The sequence below is a fragment of the Hippopotamus amphibius genome, chromosome 6, assembly GCF_030028045.1.
Source record: "Hippopotamus amphibius kiboko isolate mHipAmp2 chromosome 6, mHipAmp2.hap2, whole genome shotgun sequence".
In the NCBI taxonomy this organism is placed as follows: Eukaryota; Metazoa; Chordata; class Mammalia; order Artiodactyla; family Hippopotamidae; genus Hippopotamus; species Hippopotamus amphibius.
The window spans coordinates 53,933,276-53,951,925 of NC_080191.1; the positions used below are offsets into that span (position 1 = coordinate 53,933,276).

Genomic DNA, 18,650 nt, shown 5'->3' on the forward strand with positions numbered 1-18,650 from the left:
GGGTGGCATTGACCCAAGAATGACATTGCCTCAGAAACACATGGCGGACTCAGGATTTCCCAGACCCAGAGCTGGGAAGAGAGATGTAGAATCCCCTCCCCTGAAAAAAAAAAGATCAGGTAGTCACCAAGGGAAGGATGGATGTTGGGCAGGAAACTACAAGTCTCACTACTCTTCCTATAATCTGCCAACCCCCTATTACGTACTCAGGTGTGCATTTTTTTGCCAGAAAGTAGAAAATCATTATTTTTGAAATAACATTACTTTCTATATTTTGTGACTCGTCTCCTTTGTTCCCTACTCCTCCCTCTGTTCCTTTTCCTTCCTTCCCCTTCCTGCCTCTTCTTCCTTTCTCTACTCTCCCCCCGTTCTCTCTATCTCCTACTTCCCCTTCCTTCTCCTTTTCCTCCCCTTCCTCTCTAGTCTCTTCTTCTCCCCCTTAATTGTCAACTCATCTGTATAACGCAGATAAATTGGTTGGATACAATGCGGTATCTCACTAAATAGAATGTTTTCAACATTTGCCCCCCAGGAAGAAGAAATGCCAGATGTGGAAATTGACATCGATGATCTTCTGGACGCAGAAAATGAAGAAGAGAGAGCTTTAAAGTTACGGGTAAGCAGCATGCAGCACCTAGAACCTTTGATGGATGCTTGAATCCACTTGGGTCTCCAGAGCGTGGCTTGCACTGATTCTGCCCTGGGGCAGCGCTCAGGCAATGGCAGTTTGCAGAGAGAGCAATAGGATGCTGAGTATCCCTCTTCTAAACTGCATCTCTGGTGATAAGGCAGATCTGGACTAGAGTCAGTTCTTAAACACCTTACTGATATGAGTTTCTCAACCCCTTGGAAGAAAGATGGCTTTGCCTCGAAAGATCCGTTTGCCAGAGAAGGCAGCGATGTGCTGCAGCTGTGTGAGAAGGAGAGGGGCTGAGCTAGAACTGGAGTATCTAAGCCCAGGGTTCTGGTCCTGCAGCTGTGAATTATATCATTCATGAAATTAATTTCTAGATAAGATTGTTTACAGCAAAATTCTGTTTAATATAATAAAGTATCTTTAATTGGAGTATGCTCACCTGATATAGTGGATATTGAGATGCCCCATGTGTCCTTGGTCCAGAGAAATAAAATATTTATTTCCCTTCCCACAGGAAGCCAAATCTATCATTTTAAAATCTGCATTTGGGAGTTTCTGAAACCAATTAACCTTTGACCTGCCATTGTTCTTAATGTTCACTGATAATACTGTTAATGGCTGTTAGTTATCACGGATGGCAAATGATCGCTGAGGGCAAGGAAAGGGCACGTTTAAATGTGTTCATGTGTTTAATGTGTTAATAATTACTAGTGTCTCTTGAGTGGGGATCAGTCTCAGTTTAATGATTATTTCTTGTTGGTAAATTCAGTTGGGAGATGATAGCATCTTAGGAAAGTTACCGAAAAAAAAAAAAAAAAAAAGAAAAGAAAAAGAAAAAGAAAAAAAAAAACAGCAGGCACCAGTTCTATAGAAAATGTGATGGCATAAAATTTTTTTCTTAAAAGTGAGAACTTGAAAGATGCTTTAGCTGCCATCAACTTTGGTTCCCAGGTGAACAACTGAAGCCTGCAGAGGTGTGACAAGCTGCTTTGTGGTTGAATCACAGCCAGGCCCTCACTTTCCAGGTCCACCGCGATTGTCACCAGCTCTCACCGGCTGTCTCAACTTACGTGTACCCAGTTTATTAGTAACCAAGTTGGCAGCCCGAAGGACAGGGGTGTGTGTGTGTATGTGTGTGTGTGTGTGTGTATTCTGAAGAGTGCAAGACATGCCTGCAAATGAAGGGCACAACTTTTTGTATCTTCAGAGGGCCAATAAACACTGCAATAAAGTGTGATTCTAGACAGTCAATATGAAATCTTGACTTACCATGTTCAGAATAATACCATAAAGATGAAATGATTTTTGATTTCACTTTTAAAATGACACTGAATTTTAAAGTAAAATTTCTGTGTATTTCATTCTAGGAAGCTCTCGTAGACTGCTACAAACCAACAGAGGTAAACAAATCACTTTTCCTAAATGTCATATTTTGAATTGGTTTTTATCAAATCAGTGTCTCTATTTTTAAAGCTAATCCTCAGTAAATGGGTTTGATTATATGTACACTAAGTAGCCATTATCCATAAGTGAGATGAGTGTGGTTGAATAGCACTAACTTGCTTATTTGTAAACCTAAACATGTCTGGTTCTGGAAGACTTAAAACTGATGGAATTGGGTGTGTTGCCTGCTTTTATATAAAAGCCAAACTTCAAAGGAAATTGTGAGAAGGTTTGGAGTCATTTTAGTAAAAGTTGTAGATTTATAACTGGAGAATACATTCTATTAGTGTATAGGTATGTATTTTTAAAAAGCTTAAAGTTGATTCTGTCATTCATAATTGAACGACTGCCTTTATTGGAAGGATAAATTTTATGCTTTGTTTGGGTATTTGTCAAGTCTGTAAGTATTAATGTAAAAAACAGTGGATATTAGTTTGATTAGACCAAAGCATTTAATGTACACTCTGATGACCAAAAGCGCAAACAGTGTACAAAGTAAGGATTTGATCAGTTATGACAATATTGGTAAAAGAGGTATTTTCAGTTTGTTCCTGTGATAAATCAGAGAAATTAGAAGATCCATCAGATGTTTTGGAGTCTATTTACAACATCAAAGCAAACTGTTTGTTGAAGTGGTATGATTACAAAGTGAGAGGAAAGCATGCTTTTAAGAGTGTGTAAAATTTAAATGAGTCGGGATTTTAGGGTCTTTTGGTTTAAGGTCAGTTACTTATTTGAGCTTTATTCTTACAATGTCCAGTTTTCTTTTATATTGATTACATTCTGTATTCATAGAGATTTCTAAATTTTAATTTTAGTTATTAAAATATATGTGTATATATTTTAATCAATGTAAAACATATTCATAATTTTGAAAGCCAAAAATACTATTCGGCTTATGACGAAAAAGCAGCAATGTCTTTCCCACTCCTTAGTCCCTCTCCCCAGAGGTATATATTTTATATTTATGTACTATATTTATATATTTTTATACAACAACAATTTTGGCTATTTCCCTGCTATTTACTCTTATATTTCTAACCACGCATTTACTACTTTTTTTTTTTCACTTATTGACTTAAGAGGAAATTTATGATAGATCTCTCACTCTCCACACAATTCATTTCCCTCCATCCCCTCAATAAAGTTATATAACAGTATTGTGTTAAATCAGTAGTCAAGGTTAATAATTTTATGATTTAAAAAGTGTCTTTCACTGCGAAGTCAAGCAGTGAAATATGACCACTGCTCCTTTCTTGCATAGCCATTTATTTTTCCTGGAGTTGATAACTACCTTGTCATTTATTTTGTCTAGTGCCTATTGATATTTGTTTTTTTGAATTCTCTAGAATCTTTGTCAAATAATATATTTTTTGTGTGCTCAAACACATCATTAATATCCCTCCATGCCTGGCTTTCTTCCTGGAGCCCCTATGCAATAATCTGGAGAAGTTATTCTCTGGGTTTACTGAGTAGCTATCGTCCTGAGAATTCTGTTCACTGCTGTCCTATGTTAGATGCTTTGTTTCTTAAATCCTAGTCGTCCTCATTTTAGTTGGAGTACATCATCCAGTAGCTTTTGGGAAAGGATGCATAAAAGGTAAATTTTTTGAATCCTCGCCTATATGCAAATGTATCTTGATCGATAGTTTGGATGGTGTAGAATTCTAGAATAAAATTCATTTTTTAAAACTCAGTTTTAAAGGCGTTATTCTATTGTTGTATTACTTCTGTTGTTAAGAAGTCTGTTGCCTTTTCTATTCTCAGACCTTTGTATGTGACCTGTTCTTTTCCCTTCAGATAACTTTTAGGATTATCACTGTATTTTGAAATTTTACAATGATATGCTCTACTGTGGGTCCTTTTCTATGCACATGCTGGGTACTTTGTAAGCTCTTTTAGTCTGAAGATTTATGCCTTTCAGTTCTTCAAAACTTGTCTTTTATTATTTATTATTTTTATTATTTTTTTCTCAGTATTCTTTATTTTTTGATCTCCTATTATTTAAATGTTACATTTTCTGAATGGAGGCTCCAACTTCTTTTCCCTTTTGTCATTCATCTCCTTGGTCTTCTGTTCTACTTTCTCAAAAATTTCCCTGAGTTTATCTTCTAGGCTTCTTAGTGATTTTAGAATTTCATCTATCCAAGAGGCTTTTCTTGATCACTGTTCACTATTTTGTTTTAGTACAATATTTCATATATTATACATGTATTTATTTCTTTTTCTCTTTGAGGATATCAGTCAAATGTTTTATTTACTTTGTTTTTGTTTTTAAGATTATTCTGCTGTCTGCATTTTCTCTGCTTTCTTTGAATCACCTTTTTTTTCCCCCTGTCTGTTATTGTCCGTCCTTACTGATTCCGGGCAGTGTATCCATGTTTGAATGTTAGGACCCAGTAAGCTGATTGGAATCTGTGTGAGCACAGCTTGTCCACTGGTGGGTCTCACTATGGCGTGACCAGGTTGCAAATCAGATTTTTTTCCATTGTATGTGTGCATGGAGCAGGGGGACTCCTCAAACTGTCACTATTTGGACATCTCTTTCCTGGAGAGGTTTGTTTGTTTGTTTGTTTGTTTTAAGAGTTGGACACGGTTAGCTCCCATCTGAGGGTTAATAATTTGAGGCTTTTTGAGAGTAAGGATGGGAAAGCAACAGGAGACCTCATCCTTTAGCTCTTTAGGGACTAGAATTCCCTTATTTATAGTTAGTTGGGAAATTAATATAAGATTTAAAGATATTTGGAAAGCAGTAGCAAATTGTGGTGAAGAGTTAGACAAGTGTAGTAGGATTGCAGTCAGGAAAACTGATGGATTATGCCCATGAATTAACACGTGATGTGGGAGTGGGGGGTTGCTGCTGAGAGTGGATCTGGACTGGTGGGTGTAGACATGCCATTTGCTCACTTTATCGTTCCCTTTTTCTTCAGTTCTTCTGGGTGGAGAAGTTCATGTTTTGGTGTTTAGGTGAGAAAGGTTGGATATGCATGTCACACTTTCTCCCTGGGTTTTTGCAGTGTCTAGAGAGCAAAGTGTTTCCACTCATTCACAGCAGTTAGATGAAATGCAGGGTCTTGTCCTCCTGGAACAGAAGTGTTCCTCATCTGGTCTCTGTAAGGAGGCTTATGAGATGAAAGGAATGTTCTCAGGATTCCAAAAGAAGAACCAAGGAGAAGGCATTGGAGTTTATGAGTGAGCCTCTCATGTTTGTTGTTTAGCTCATGGTTTCTAGGAATGGAAATGGTGTAAAATGCTGGGAAATTTCAGTCAAGCTCATTGGTCTATTAAAGGATCATTTCAGAAAAGTTTAGGTAGTTTTGCCTTTGAGTTTATTTGCATAAGATACAGATTTTACTGGCACTTAGATTCTTACGGTAAAAATAATAGCTTCCGTTTCCTCAGAGCTCTAGAGTTCACATTGTGGGGACAAGCATTATCTTATTTAAACCTCACAACCATCACTTGAAGTAGAGAATTTGGATACCTTGTCTAAGGCCTCACAGCAGTGAGCAGAGAGGCCAGGACTCATCCCTGAGGCTCTGACACCTGGTCTTGTGCTCTCTCTTTCCATTCTGCCAGTCTTCCTAAGCTGCTTGACTCGGCAAGACATTTAGGACATTAAAGGACTTTGTCTTATCTCAGCTAAATGCCTGACAATTAATGATGTTCCTTTTCAAGTCGCCTTCCTGGAGGTGCTATTTTTTGATCAAAAGAATTTTACATACAATTATTATGCCACTTTGAAGCTAGAGATATAAGGAAGCCACCTTTGCTGAATCAGACACATCTATTTATAGTCTCATTGCAGAGGTGGGGGTGGGGGGTAGGAGGGTGGAAAGAAGACTGGACTTTGAATCAAGAGCCTTATACCAGCACCAGCACCAAACGTGTGTGACTTTAAGCAATTGTCTCAGCCTCTCTGAGCGGCCATTTCCTCCTTTATAAAAAAGTAATAATAATCACCTCCCTGGGTTTTAGCAAGGGCTGTCAGCAATGATAATACTCTTAGTGACAGCAACAACAACGATAATAATAGCTCCGTCATTACTAAGCACATGCCAAGCACTGATCTAATCACATGTATTAACTCATTTCATCTTCACAGCAGAGCTATGAGGTCAGCACTATGATCATCAGTTAGAGAATGTGAGACATACGAAAGGCTCTGTAATTTGCCTCAGGTGACATACTAAGTGGAGAAGTCAGGGTATGTAGGAAAGCACATGACATGAAGCTTGACACACGCTAGTTGAACCTGGTTCCATATAAGGCAATGCTTCTCCATTACATATTAAATATGCAAAATGCCCAAATTCATTGATAATGATATGGTTGCGTTATTCAATTTGAAGAGCAGACTTTTTTAAAAAATTAATTTATTTTTGGCTGCGTTGTGTCTTCGTTGCTGCACACAGGCTCTCTCTGGTTGTGGCGAGCGAGGGCTACTCTTCATCATGGTGAGGGCTTCTCAGTGTGGTGGCTTCTCGTTGCGGAGCACGGGATCTAGGCTTGCGGGCTTCAGTCGTTGCAGCACTTGGGCTCAGTAGTTGTGGCGCACGGGCTTAGTTGCTCTGAGGCATGTGGGATCTTCCCGGACCAGGGCTCAAACCCGTGTCCCCTGCATTGGCAGGCAGATTCTTAACTACTGCACCACCAAGTCCCTGAAGAGCAGACTTTAAAGAAGCTGCTGATTTCACAGAAGTGTTATTGTTTTGGCATGTCACTTTCTGTCAGAGACTTTGGGTTCGTGGTTTCATCCTGTATGGGTCCCTGGCTAATAAGATAGGGACTCGTGTCTCCCCATTTTGATTCATATTCCAAACTGTGGCCTCTTGAGATTTAAATCTTTCCTGACTTGGACCCTTTAGAAAACACAGCAGTATAATTGTGGTCACCATGCTAAAGGATTAGTGATTGACCAGTAAGAATGGTGTTTTGATTTTTTCCCCTTGAGTAAATGCCATTTCTGATGTAGTTGATATTAAAATAGAGCTGGTTTAAAGGTAGAAAAGGACATTTCTGTATAACGCACGAAGAAAAGGAGTAGTTTTGTTTTGGTTATTACCTGGATTTGAGGCATCTAGTGGACATTGTAGAAATCAGGGATGGGGATGCTGAGGCTGCCAGCAAGGCTAGGGAGGAGCTTCTTTTCCTATTTCTCACTCTTACTTTGCATGGTTTTCAAACCCCAGGATCACAGAGGAGCACTTCCGTTGTACTGGGGTGGTGGACAGAAAACGCGTTTAGTATGGGCTTGAGGATATCTCTCTTCCCATCTGTTAAGGGAATTGCTAGTCTGATCTATGGACTTTTCAAAATCTCTTCTTACAGTTAAATGTGGCTGTCATTGATCTCTGATAAACATTAGATTTTTCTTTCTGATTTATTTCCTTTTTTGTGAAATAGAGGTGAGGTATTACCTACCATCTTACAATCAAAGCCTGTAAATTGATATGCATCAGAGGTTCACACAGGATGACGCAGTCTGTGAGTAGGTGGTGAGATGCATCTTTGGGCCCCAGTAGTCAGCTGGGCCATGAAAATGTCATGCCTTGTGACGGTACAGAAGGATGCTTAATTATTGTTTGCAGATAGGAATTGACCAGTGTTTTCAGAAAGGCTGGCCTGCTCTGTTGTTCATCCTGTGTTGGTGGCAGGAAGGCAGATTCTCCTTCTTTGCTTTGGTGTCAAGGTGACTGCATCCTACTTTTCAGACAGGCTTTGGTGGTGGCCATTGTCAACTCGTCCTACTCACATCAGCTCTCTATCCATTTAAGATTTTAACCTGTCGTTTAAAATATTGTTCAGTTTATGTGTACATGGAAGTAGTCCCAGCCCCTGATCACTGAGCTGACTGCAGCAGAGAGAGAATATAAGCTGGGAGAGGCTGCGTGCGTGACTGGAGGAGGCACGGCTTGGCATTTTGCTATGTTCCCTTTATTCGTTTGCTCAACAAATGTTTATTGAAATCCATGTGCCTGTAACTAATCTAGGGACTCGGGGCAGTGAATATGTGTGTCCAGTTTAAAAACAATCTCCTAGAAGGCCACAGCCAACTCTGGTGAGAATTTCAATGCTCAGAGAATATTAAAATAGGAATAAAAGGACAGAAATGCCAGGATGTCAGCTTATCCCATGGTTCTCTAAGTTAGGAACCAAATTGCTTAATGGAGAGTGATTTTAGGGGATCTGCACTTTGCTAGAAAAAGCAGAGGAGGCAGCCATTTCGCTTGTTTAGTGGGTCTGAGAGCCTACATGCAGGGAAATCTTTTTATCTGGCCTCTCATGGGGTTTCCTCAAAAAAGACTGCAATTTTGGGCTGGGATGAGGAATAGAACTTGAATGTGAGATTAATGAGTTGAAATCTACCCTTTGAAAGCTGTCACCTTCAGCTTTCAACAATGTTTCTGAAAAGTGAAAATTGGGAACTTACAAAGAAAGACTGGAATCAGATGAGAATGACATTCTAGTGGTTGGAGCCATCGGCTATGAGAACCTAATAATGTTTTAGTGTAATTAGGCAGGTACATAACAAACAGTTGGGATTTATTGGCCAGAAACATGGGAAGCTTTACCTAGTGGCCAAAAGGATTTTGGTCCCAGTATGTCAGTTGCTCACACACTTTTTCTTTTTCCTTTCTTTCTTTCTTTCTTTCTTTCTTTCTTTCTTTCTTTCTTTCTTTCTTTCTTTCTTTCTTTCTTTCTTTCTTTCTTTCTTTCTTTCTTTCTTCTTTCTTTCTTTCTCTTTCTTTTTCTTTCTCTTTCTTTCTCTCTCTTTCTAAAAAATTAATTTATCAATCAATCAATAAATAAATTAATTAATTAATTTATTTATTGGCTGTGTTGGATCTTCATTGCTGTGCTCAGGCTTTCTCTAGTTGCGGTGAATGGGGGCTACTGTTCGTTGTGGTGTGGGCTTCTCATTGCGGTGGCTTCTCTAGGTGCGCGGGCTTCAGTAGTTGTGGCTCGTGGGCTCTAGAGCGCAGGCTCAGTAGTTGTGGCACATGGGCTTAGTTGCTCCGTGGCATGTGGGATCTTCCTAGACCAGGGATCAAACCTGTGTGGCCTGCATTGGCAGGTGGATTCTTAACCACGTGTCACAAGGGAAGGCCCCACCCACCTTCATTAGGGCTCTTTAGGCTCCAGGCCTCCTCTGCCCAGGGAAAAGGAGCCAGGATGTGCTGGAGCTGGCATTTGGATCCATTTTGAGTCGACATCATGTGCTCTGTCTACCTCTCACTGCCTTTCTCTCAGTTCTTACTACGTGAGCACAAGCTCTGCTTTGGAGCATGTACAAATCTGATTAAGATTGTCTTCATTGAGGAAAATCAATGCTGAAATACTAGGTAAGTTTGCCAAAGACATGGAGTCATGGAGCAAAATTCTGCCTTTATTTCCTGGTTTTATTCAGCACTCTGAAGTGTTAGAGAACAGTTCACAAGACCATGCTCACTTCCGACACCAGCTGCAATTTCTGAGGCCCCCAAAACCAGACATGTTTGACAATTTGCTAGAAGGACCCACAGAACTCACTGAAAGCTGTCATACTCACAGTTAAGGTTTATTTCTGTGAAAGGCTATAGATTAAAATCAGCCAAGGGGAGACAGACGTGGGACAGAACTCCAGGAAATTCTGAATGCAAAGTTGCAGGCTGTCCTCTCCCAGGGGAGTCATGGACAGTGTTGATTCCTTCCGCTGTGATGTGCGTGCCATGTACAGAGTAGCCAGTCAGGAAAGCTCACCTGAACCTGGGTGTCCAGTGTTTCTGCTGGCACCTGGTCATGTAGACATGGTTGACTGTGCACATAAGCTAACCTCAGTCTCCAGCCCCTCGGGATATGGAGCTGGGACCACATGACTGAAGCCCTCACCCTAAGTCACATTATTAGGCTCTCTTGCATGGCCCAAGGTCCCCAGGTAAACAAACGCACTTTTATCAGGGAGGCATTCCAAGGGTTTAGAGCTTGCCTCCTGCGATTCAAGGGCGAAGACCAGACCCCCTTTTGGACAAGGTTAAAATCTTTGCTACACTCTTAGGAGCAGGATGACCACGAGAGCAGTGATGATGATGGCAGCAATAACTGTGACCAAGCATCAGGAGACAAGAAGGAGATGCCATCATAGGAAGAACCACGTGCATCCTGCCTTTGGGTACTTCCCCTCCCCCCCCAACCCAGAAATTAATGATTGTTATTTTATGAAAGACTCGGTGGAGGAGGTGCAGGCTTTAAAGGGCAGTGGACCTTTAAATGGTTGGCATTTTCCAGTGACTGATTGTGATTTTATGGCCTTTTCTTTTTTCATTAAATTCGGAATGAATGATCATGTTTTAAAAGCTGATCAACCCGATATAAAAAATAGCTTTATATCCTCTTCTTGTGTTTAGACATATCTGGACAGAAGAAAAAAATGTGAGTTAAAGGCAGTTTGACACAAGACTTTTGCATTTCTGTATCTTTAGTAAAGGGAGTCACAATCAAAGAAGCAAGTCTCAAGAGGTTTAGACGTGGGTTTCTTTCATTTAGACAAGATTCAGATATTTGTAGTAAATAATATTGTCCTTCTTTGATAATGGGACCCTTGATAAAATTAGCTGCCTTAGTAGGAGATTATAATTTTGCTGAATTTACTTCATTGATTATTTACTGTGCTTGGATTACCTATGTGGACTTTATGTTGTGTGAATTACAAGTGTACGGACTGTGAGAAACCTGCTAGTAAGTGAAGGAAGAATTAAATGCCGGTAAGGTTGAATTTGGTGAGGGCAAATGTACTGTTCTACTGAATATAAACAAAGGTTAGGATTTGGGTACAAAATAAATTAATCTAAGAACAGTGGTCTGAATCTCTAAAATAGATGAATGGGACTGCTCTCACCAGCAGCACAAATTAATCTTTAATGGCGGATAGTCAAGAAAATAAATGGACAAAATCGTTTCGGTGGTTTTAAGTTAAAGGAGGGGGAACCAGGATGTAGTTAAGACCTTCAGGAATTTATGTTGGCAGAAGTCATTATAAGCACAGCAGGCACAAACCCTCACCCAAAACAGACTCATAAGCCTCTTTTCAGATAATGAAAAATAGGATCAGTGCTGATGTGCCCTGTCAGCACCTCTCTAAAGATAAACCCTCTCCCCTCCCCCCCAAAAAAAGAGGGGGAAGTGAAGTATTTCAGGGATGAGTGATGATGGCGCTTGTGGTGCTGGATAATGCCAGTGAATGCGGGGAGCAAATCCCGGCCTCACGCAGGGATGGGGTCGCCCCTGAAGCCATGTTCATCAGGGCTGATTCACTGCCTGCCCATTTGGCCTCCTGTGTGACCCAGATATTCAAGCCATTGAAAGTTTACCGTGTGGTTTTTAAATGCTTAGCCAGTTCTTTGGGTGAAGACATTTTGCCATTTGGAACAGTTTTCAGGTGTTGCCATTGCATTTGAAAAGAGGTACGTACTACCTACCCTTCCATTGTTCTCACATATCTAATCTTTGTTGCATCTAGAAATTCTTCTTGTAGAGCCTGGTGACTCTAGTTCACAATACTGTGTTGTGTATTTGAAAGTTGGTAGGAGCGTAGATCTTAAAAGCGTTCCTCATAAGAAGAACACTGTAACTCTGTGTGGTGATGGATGTTAATCGGACCTACCCTCATGACTATTTCCCAGCATATACATATATTGAATCATTGTGTTGTACACCTGAAACTAATGTAATGTTATATGTCAATTACATCTCAATTTAAAAAAGAAGAAATTCTTTCTCCACCTGATCACATTGCTTGCCTGATTCCCATGTTATCTGTTGAACGTCAGGCTTTTTTGGAAGAAGCGTCAGGTAGCTACGTAAAACGTGTGCAAGGTCACTTAATTTGCCATCGTTTGGCAGGGAGGCTCAGGACCAGGAGCAGATGGCCTCTCTGAATGTGCATTTTTAGGAAGTGACTGGTGCGTTGATTTGGGGTGACAAAGAGGAGTCTGCACACGGGGAAGTGGCTGACCCCTGTGGATCCCAGCCTTCAGAACCCTCCCCTGCTGTTTCTCTTCACCCCAGCAGGTACTCTGTGGAAGGGGTGGGTGGTATTTTTTGGGCAAGCAGGTAGAGCCTCCAGAGTTCTGCTGGGTGCCTTTATTTGGAACCTTCATGATCTACACAATCACTGTGGTTGGTGGCATCGTTCACCGAGTAGTGGTTTTAAGAATTTCTTTGAAAAGTCCTTTTGTCAAGAAATACTTCTAATCAAATGCCTACCGCATAATATCCGTTTATCTTGTTTACCTTTCCCAATGACTTGAAATGCTTGAAAGAACGACATGGGTGCAGTTTAATCACGCACAGAGCAGTGACTTGCAGTGATACCCTGGTTTCTCCTTTCCCCCCTTTCCGATGGACCCACCTTCTTTAAAGCAGTGCAGTGTCCTCACTGAGTGCAGGGGATGAATCGCTTTGCGTGACTAAGGAAGGGTCCCAGACGCCTGGCTATGGTGATAATTACAAAATGCGCATCCATCTGCCGCCTCTGGCACAGACCCGAGCAGGCAGGAATGGGTGGCAGCTGAAAGCCACGGGGCCCAGGAGGGATCGGGGACGAGAGCTCAGAGAGTGTGGCCACTGCGAGGCTATGCCCAGTGCCAGCGCCACATGGCCGAAACTCCAGAGCGAGGAGGGCCCTTCTGTTTTCACAATGCTGCCAGATCCCCGCAGAAGTGTGCTTTGGCTTCTTTCTTTCTTAGAAGTCTCTCCATAAATCAGGTGGCTGCATGTCGTATAAAGCCAGCTTTCCAGGGTCACTGGAAATGTTTCTTTTCCTTCTATTGCTTCTTTGATCTCTTCTGTGTGTGTGCACGCCTGCACCTCCCCGACCCCTCACACCCAGCATCCTGGGCTCCACTCTTCCCCAAGTGCTTCTCCTCTTCCCTAGCTCCCCTAGGTGCCCTAATGTTCCATTGCTGAAAGGAGAACCTCTAGAACCTTCCTCCATAGTAGCTGGGGCCGGTTGATACTGTGTACAATTCCACCCTCCCCCATTGATATACAGAGGTTCTTGTGTTTCCTTTCTGCTACGTCACTTTAATGCCTCAGCTGTATGAATTAATTGCTTCACGCACACATTTCTTTACTTTGCAAACCTTCCCTGAGCAGCCCCTGTGTCTTCAGCACCATGCTAGGAAAACAAACAGGAATTGCAACCAAGTAGCAGTGACAAGTGTGCACATGCATTACCTTGTATGCTTTATAACTATGTAAATAAATGAGACTTTGCAAGTTTTCCTCTTTAGACTGCTGTTGTGCCCAACATGAGATTTTGAGGTTTGTCCAGTTGATACAGGAGGCTCTGGTTTATTCATTTTTATTGCATTCCATTTTTAAAAACTGTGTGTAGTCATCTTTATTATAATTCATGAATACATTAGAAACCAACATGGATCTCTTCAGTAAGACATCTAGATTCTCATGCGCATTTGCTTTCTACTCATTAGAAAATCCACTATTTACTTGAGAGTGGTAAAAATATGTTAGTGTCATTATGACAAGTCTTCACCTCATAGGAAACCTGAAAAGGTCTCTGGGCCTCCCAGGTCATGAGACTATACTGTAGTCTTAGCAGATCTGCCCACACTCAAGTGTCTTCTGGAATTCCTTTTAAATTTCACTGGGCACCTGGGCAACAGAACATTCTATACTACTCTGCTGGCTTTTAAGGTGCAGTTCCAGGGTTAAATAATTGTGCCCAAACTTAACATTTTCAAACTGTCCAGGCTTATCTTCCAAAAATAGTGTATTACTCACTTTACCAACTCTCCTTGCCAAATAAAGGACCCCGAAGCATTGTGTTAACTGCAAAGAAGTTAGTTGAGGCTCCTCTTCTCTCCCCAAATCAAGTTATTTGGAATCCCAAGCAAATGCAAGCACTGCACATGCAGGGCAATAGTCTTTCCCGGAAAAAAAGCAGTAACATTCTTATGTATTAATATACTGTAATACATTCATCCCCTCTTCTGTTGATACTCACTTAGGCTGTCTTTATTCACAGACAACATGATTATCTATGTAGAAAAGTTACTGGAACTAATAAGTGAGTTCAGCAAGCTTGCAGGATACAAGATAAATATTTAAAAATCTATTGTATTTCTATATACTAGCAACAAACAATGAAAAATTAAAATAAATGCACACCACTCACAACATCAACAATATTAAATACTGAATATTTAGGAATAAATATGACAGAATATGTATAATATTTGTACACTGAAAACCACAAAATGTTGCTTAAACAAGACTTAAATGGGTGTAGATATATACCATTCTCATGGGTGAGAAGATTCATTATTTTTAAGATGTCCGTTCTCTCCAAATTGATCTGTAGATTTAATGCAATCTCAGTGAGAACCCAGCAGGTTTTTATTGGTAAGCATTTACAAGCTACATAATTCCAAAATTATTAAGGAAATTTAAAGGACCTAGAATAGTGTTGAAAAAGATTAATAAATTTGGCCGATTAACATTACCTGATTTCAGGACTTCTTATAAAAATCTATACTTATCAAGACTGTGGTATTGGTGTAAGGATAGACACATAAATAGGTCAATGACTCAGTCATTCCACTCCTAGGTATCTACCCAAAATAAGTGGAAGCATATTAAAGACTAGTACATGATGTTTTTAGCAACTTTATCCGTAATAGGCCCAAACTGGAAATAACTCAAATTTCCATCAACAGGTGAACGGGTAAACAAATTGTGATATTTCTGTAAAGTGACATGCCTTGGCAATAAAAAAGGAATGAACTATTAATACATGCAACAGTATCATTGACCCTCAAAATAATTATGCTGAGCTAAAGAAGCCAGACTAAAAGGTATATAGTGTTATCATCCTATTTATAGAAAACTCTAGAAAAATGCAAACTAATCTATAGTGACAGAAAACAGATCGGTGTTTCTCTGGGGTAGAAGGAATAGGGGGAGGAGGGAAGGATTGCTGGGAAAATGAAGAAACTGCTGGAGGTACTAGATCTGTCCGTTACGTTCATTAAGCAGATGGTATGCTCATAGTACGTGTATACTTTAAATCTGTAGAATTTATGGCATATAAATTATATTTTAATAAAGCTGTTTACGAAAAAAGTCCCTGAGGTCCTTTCAGTGTTGGGAGCTTCCATCCCAACCATTCTACTAAAATGTCTCTCCTCCAGGATGCAATGGCCCCTTTCTTGCCTAATCTAATAATGTTGTCTTTGACTTACTTAACCTCGCATGAGCAATTCCTTCTTTTGGCTTAGCAGTGCACTTTCTTCACAGTATTGTAAATCAACTATACTTCAATTTAAAACATTTTAAAACCATTTAAAAGATAAAATGAAACCGCACTTTCTTGAGTTTTCCCCCATCTCATTGGTTCTCTCTTTCATTCTCCTTTACTGTCTCCAACTCTTCTGGCAGATCTCACTTGGTAGAGGGCCTCTGGCCTTGGTCTTTGGCCTTTTCTCTGTCTCTGTTTACACTTGCCTCCAAGGTTTTCTCATCTAGTTTTGTAATTCCAAGTATTGTCATCTTGTGCTAGTCAATAGAATTTTCTGGGATGACGGAAAAATCCTACATCTGCATTGTCCAATATGGTAGCCAGTAGCTATATATGGCTACTGAGTATTTGAAATGTGGCTAGTGTGACCAAGGAATTATCCTTTTTATTTATTTTAATCACTTTAAATTGAAATAGCCACATCTGGTTGGGGCACTGTATTGAATAGCCTGAGTCTAAATCATTGTGTTTACAAACTATGGGTGCTAACCATCAAGTGGTCTTGACCTGTATTTTTTTCAAAATATAAAATAGAATAGAGTTGTTTTTACATAAAACTTCTGTTTCCATCTTGCATCTCTTGTGTACTAGGTTGCTGTAACAGTGGGCAGATCACATGGAGATTTTTAGGTTTTTTTTTTTTGTTGGTTTTTGTTTTTAGTTGAAAGCCACTGACCTGATGCTGGTGACGCCCGTATTTATGTCTTCAGCCATGAACTGAGACCTGAAGATATATTTATCTGACTTCTTGACATTTACCCTCAGACACCTATTAGGCAACTCAAGTCTGTGAAATTGTTTTTTTTCCTCCGGTTATCCCCCATCTCAGTAATCATCACCACCCTTCTGCCAGTGTCCTGTTGAGGATCAGTGACCTTAATTTCCCTTTTTCCTGTGCCCACTCCCCACTTTCAGTCCAGCAGCAAGGTCTGGGCTCTGCCTCTGAAGTGGATCTCAAATCTACCCATTTATTTGCATTTCAGCTTCCACGGACTCACGCTAAGCCACCAGCATCGCTTGCCTGGACCACTGCAACAGCTCCAGACTCACCTCTCACTCTTGTCTCCATAAAACTCATTCTCCACACAGCAGCTAGAGAGGTCTTCTAAAAACCTAAATCAGATGATGTTGCTTCTCTACTTAGAGCCTGCAGTGCTTTTCCATCACCCCGAGGATACTCCCTCACGGATTTACTCTGGCCTACAAGGCCCTGGCAAGCTACCCCTCGCACTTGCAGCGTGGCGCCCATCATGCTCACCTTGGCCTTTCTGCGCCAGGAAGACCCTCTTCCTTGCTTGTTTCTCTGCAATGACTCCGCACACATACCATGACCCAGACCCCCAGATCTTCAAGCTGGCCTCTCTTTGTTAATTCAGGTCTCAACTCAGATGTCATTTCCTCAAAGGGGCAGTCCTTCTTTGACTAAATTAGTGTTTCTAACCCAAGTCTGAGTGATCTGTTTTGGAAGTGAATGAAATATGTTGTTACTTATATAAAGTATTTTTGAGTAATATAAGCCAAGACCCTCAGTCAGTATTTTTGATTAGAAATCCCTGAATCTTGAGAATCATCTGTGATAAACAAAATCCTTCTGTGCAAATGGTGTTATCAAGTTTCTCTTTGAAGAATCAATATGGGTCTTGCTATTTTTGATTCACTCAGCTGAACATCTCATTATGCAAATTTATTGAATAATTTAAAATATGTACAATATAGTATGTTAAGTTTAGACATATATTGCGCTGATATAAAATTTAAAATGAGTTTTTCATTAATTTCAATATGTCATAAATACAAGATGAATTATTTATTTAAACTTAATCACTGAGATTTATGGATAGCGTGACCAATTTTTGGAGACAATTTGAATTTGATTTAAATTACCAAATTCCTTTATCTTGAAGAGGAAAGGTCTGTAGTTTAAGGTACATTATTCCTTATGTGATTTTAGTCTTTATTTTTATAATGGTCTTTATGAAAACCATGTTATTAAAATAGTGCATAAAAATGACCAGAGTTAAGATAAATGATAGGGTTTATGATTCTGACCTTGCTTCAAAAAAAAAGAAAGGAAATCCACATTCCGATGCTGAAAACTTTTCACAGCAGTTATTTGAGGAACAGATTCTAAAGACAATGAAATTAAAACTGTATGCTCAGTATCCTACGTATTGTTTAAACCACACAGTAAAGGGGGCAACAGGAAATATTTAACTTTACAAAATGAAGATTGACTAGAAGTGGGGAAAATAGAAGTAGGGAAATTTGGCATTATGTCATCCTAGAAAGTTCTTAAAGTAATGTTCAGAAAACTAAAATAGGGTGTCATTTTACCTCCCGTGTATTCCATTCTGTCTGAGTTCAAGAACAGTGGTGATGAAAATGTTTATGTCCTTTGACCTACTACTAGATAGCTCTCCAAGGGGAATAATACAATTGCAGACAGAGATTTATACACAAAGATGTTAACTGTGGCATTATTTATAATTTTGAAAAGCCAGGAACCAACCAAATAACCAGTGATGGAGGAATTAAGCAGATTGTAGAATATCCATATAAAAAAGCACCATGTAACCATTAGAATTAATTTTTAAAAAGACTATTTAACGTTGTGGGAAAAAGCCTTGACATAATGCTAAGTGAAGAAAATGATATATTTATACAGTATGATCTTAAGTATGTAAAAATAATTTCCGTAGAAGAAAATGTTAATAGCGGTTCATGCTGAGGAGTAATTGTTGCTGGTTTGTATTTTCTAGGTTTTCTAGAAAAAGCACATGTTACTTTTATAATAGCAAAAAGATTATTAAAAAAAGAAATTGTGGTGGCTAATACAATATTAACTATTTAAGCATGTGTTTTAGAGCCGGAGAGAAGCACGGGGATCATTTAGCCTGGGAGCGATGACTAAGGGTTGTAACTGGTAGGCGAGATTGTCTGAGAACTATTTTTCAGAGGCCGTAATGGAGAGGAAGTCTCCTTAGTGTTTTTGCGCTGGGATGTCCCTGCTGTGCGCAGTTCTGTCATTCACTGGCTGTCCTTTGCCCATCAGGAAGTCTGACTGGCTGTCAGCTTTGCTTCAACAAATATTAAAAAAGGAAGACAAAGTAATTATTATCTACTAAATGTGACTTCTTTGGTAGCTGAAAACTTTAATACATGAGGCAACAATGAAAGATTGCTAAAGGTTTAACATGGGAGCCATTCTAGTTTGTTCTTCAAACTTTGGGTTCTCATCCATGAATAGTCACGACATCATTTAGTGGGTCT

General features: G+C 39.8%; 1 protein-coding gene across 5 annotated transcripts in view; it reads left to right on the top strand.

The window, feature by feature from the left end:
- Positions 1 to 18,650, top strand: part of PPP1R14C (protein phosphatase 1 regulatory inhibitor subunit 14C) — a 78,886-nt gene that overhangs the window by 57,452 nt on the left and 2,784 nt on the right. For 3 of the 5 annotated variants that reach the window (XR_009054229.1, XM_057738110.1, XM_057738112.1), the window contains 2 exons: positions 533 to 616; positions 2,005 to 2,037. Coding sequence is in view for 4 of the 5 variants with exons in the window: in XM_057738112.1 (XP_057594095.1) it covers positions 533 to 616; positions 2,005 to 2,037 (117 nt within the window). In the remaining variant the exon portion in view is untranslated. Of the gene's footprint in view, positions 1 to 532; positions 617 to 2,004; positions 2,038 to 10,118; positions 10,233 to 18,650 lie in introns of those variants that run through there. The other 2 variants (XM_057738111.1, XM_057738109.1) reach the window with 2 other exon arrangements.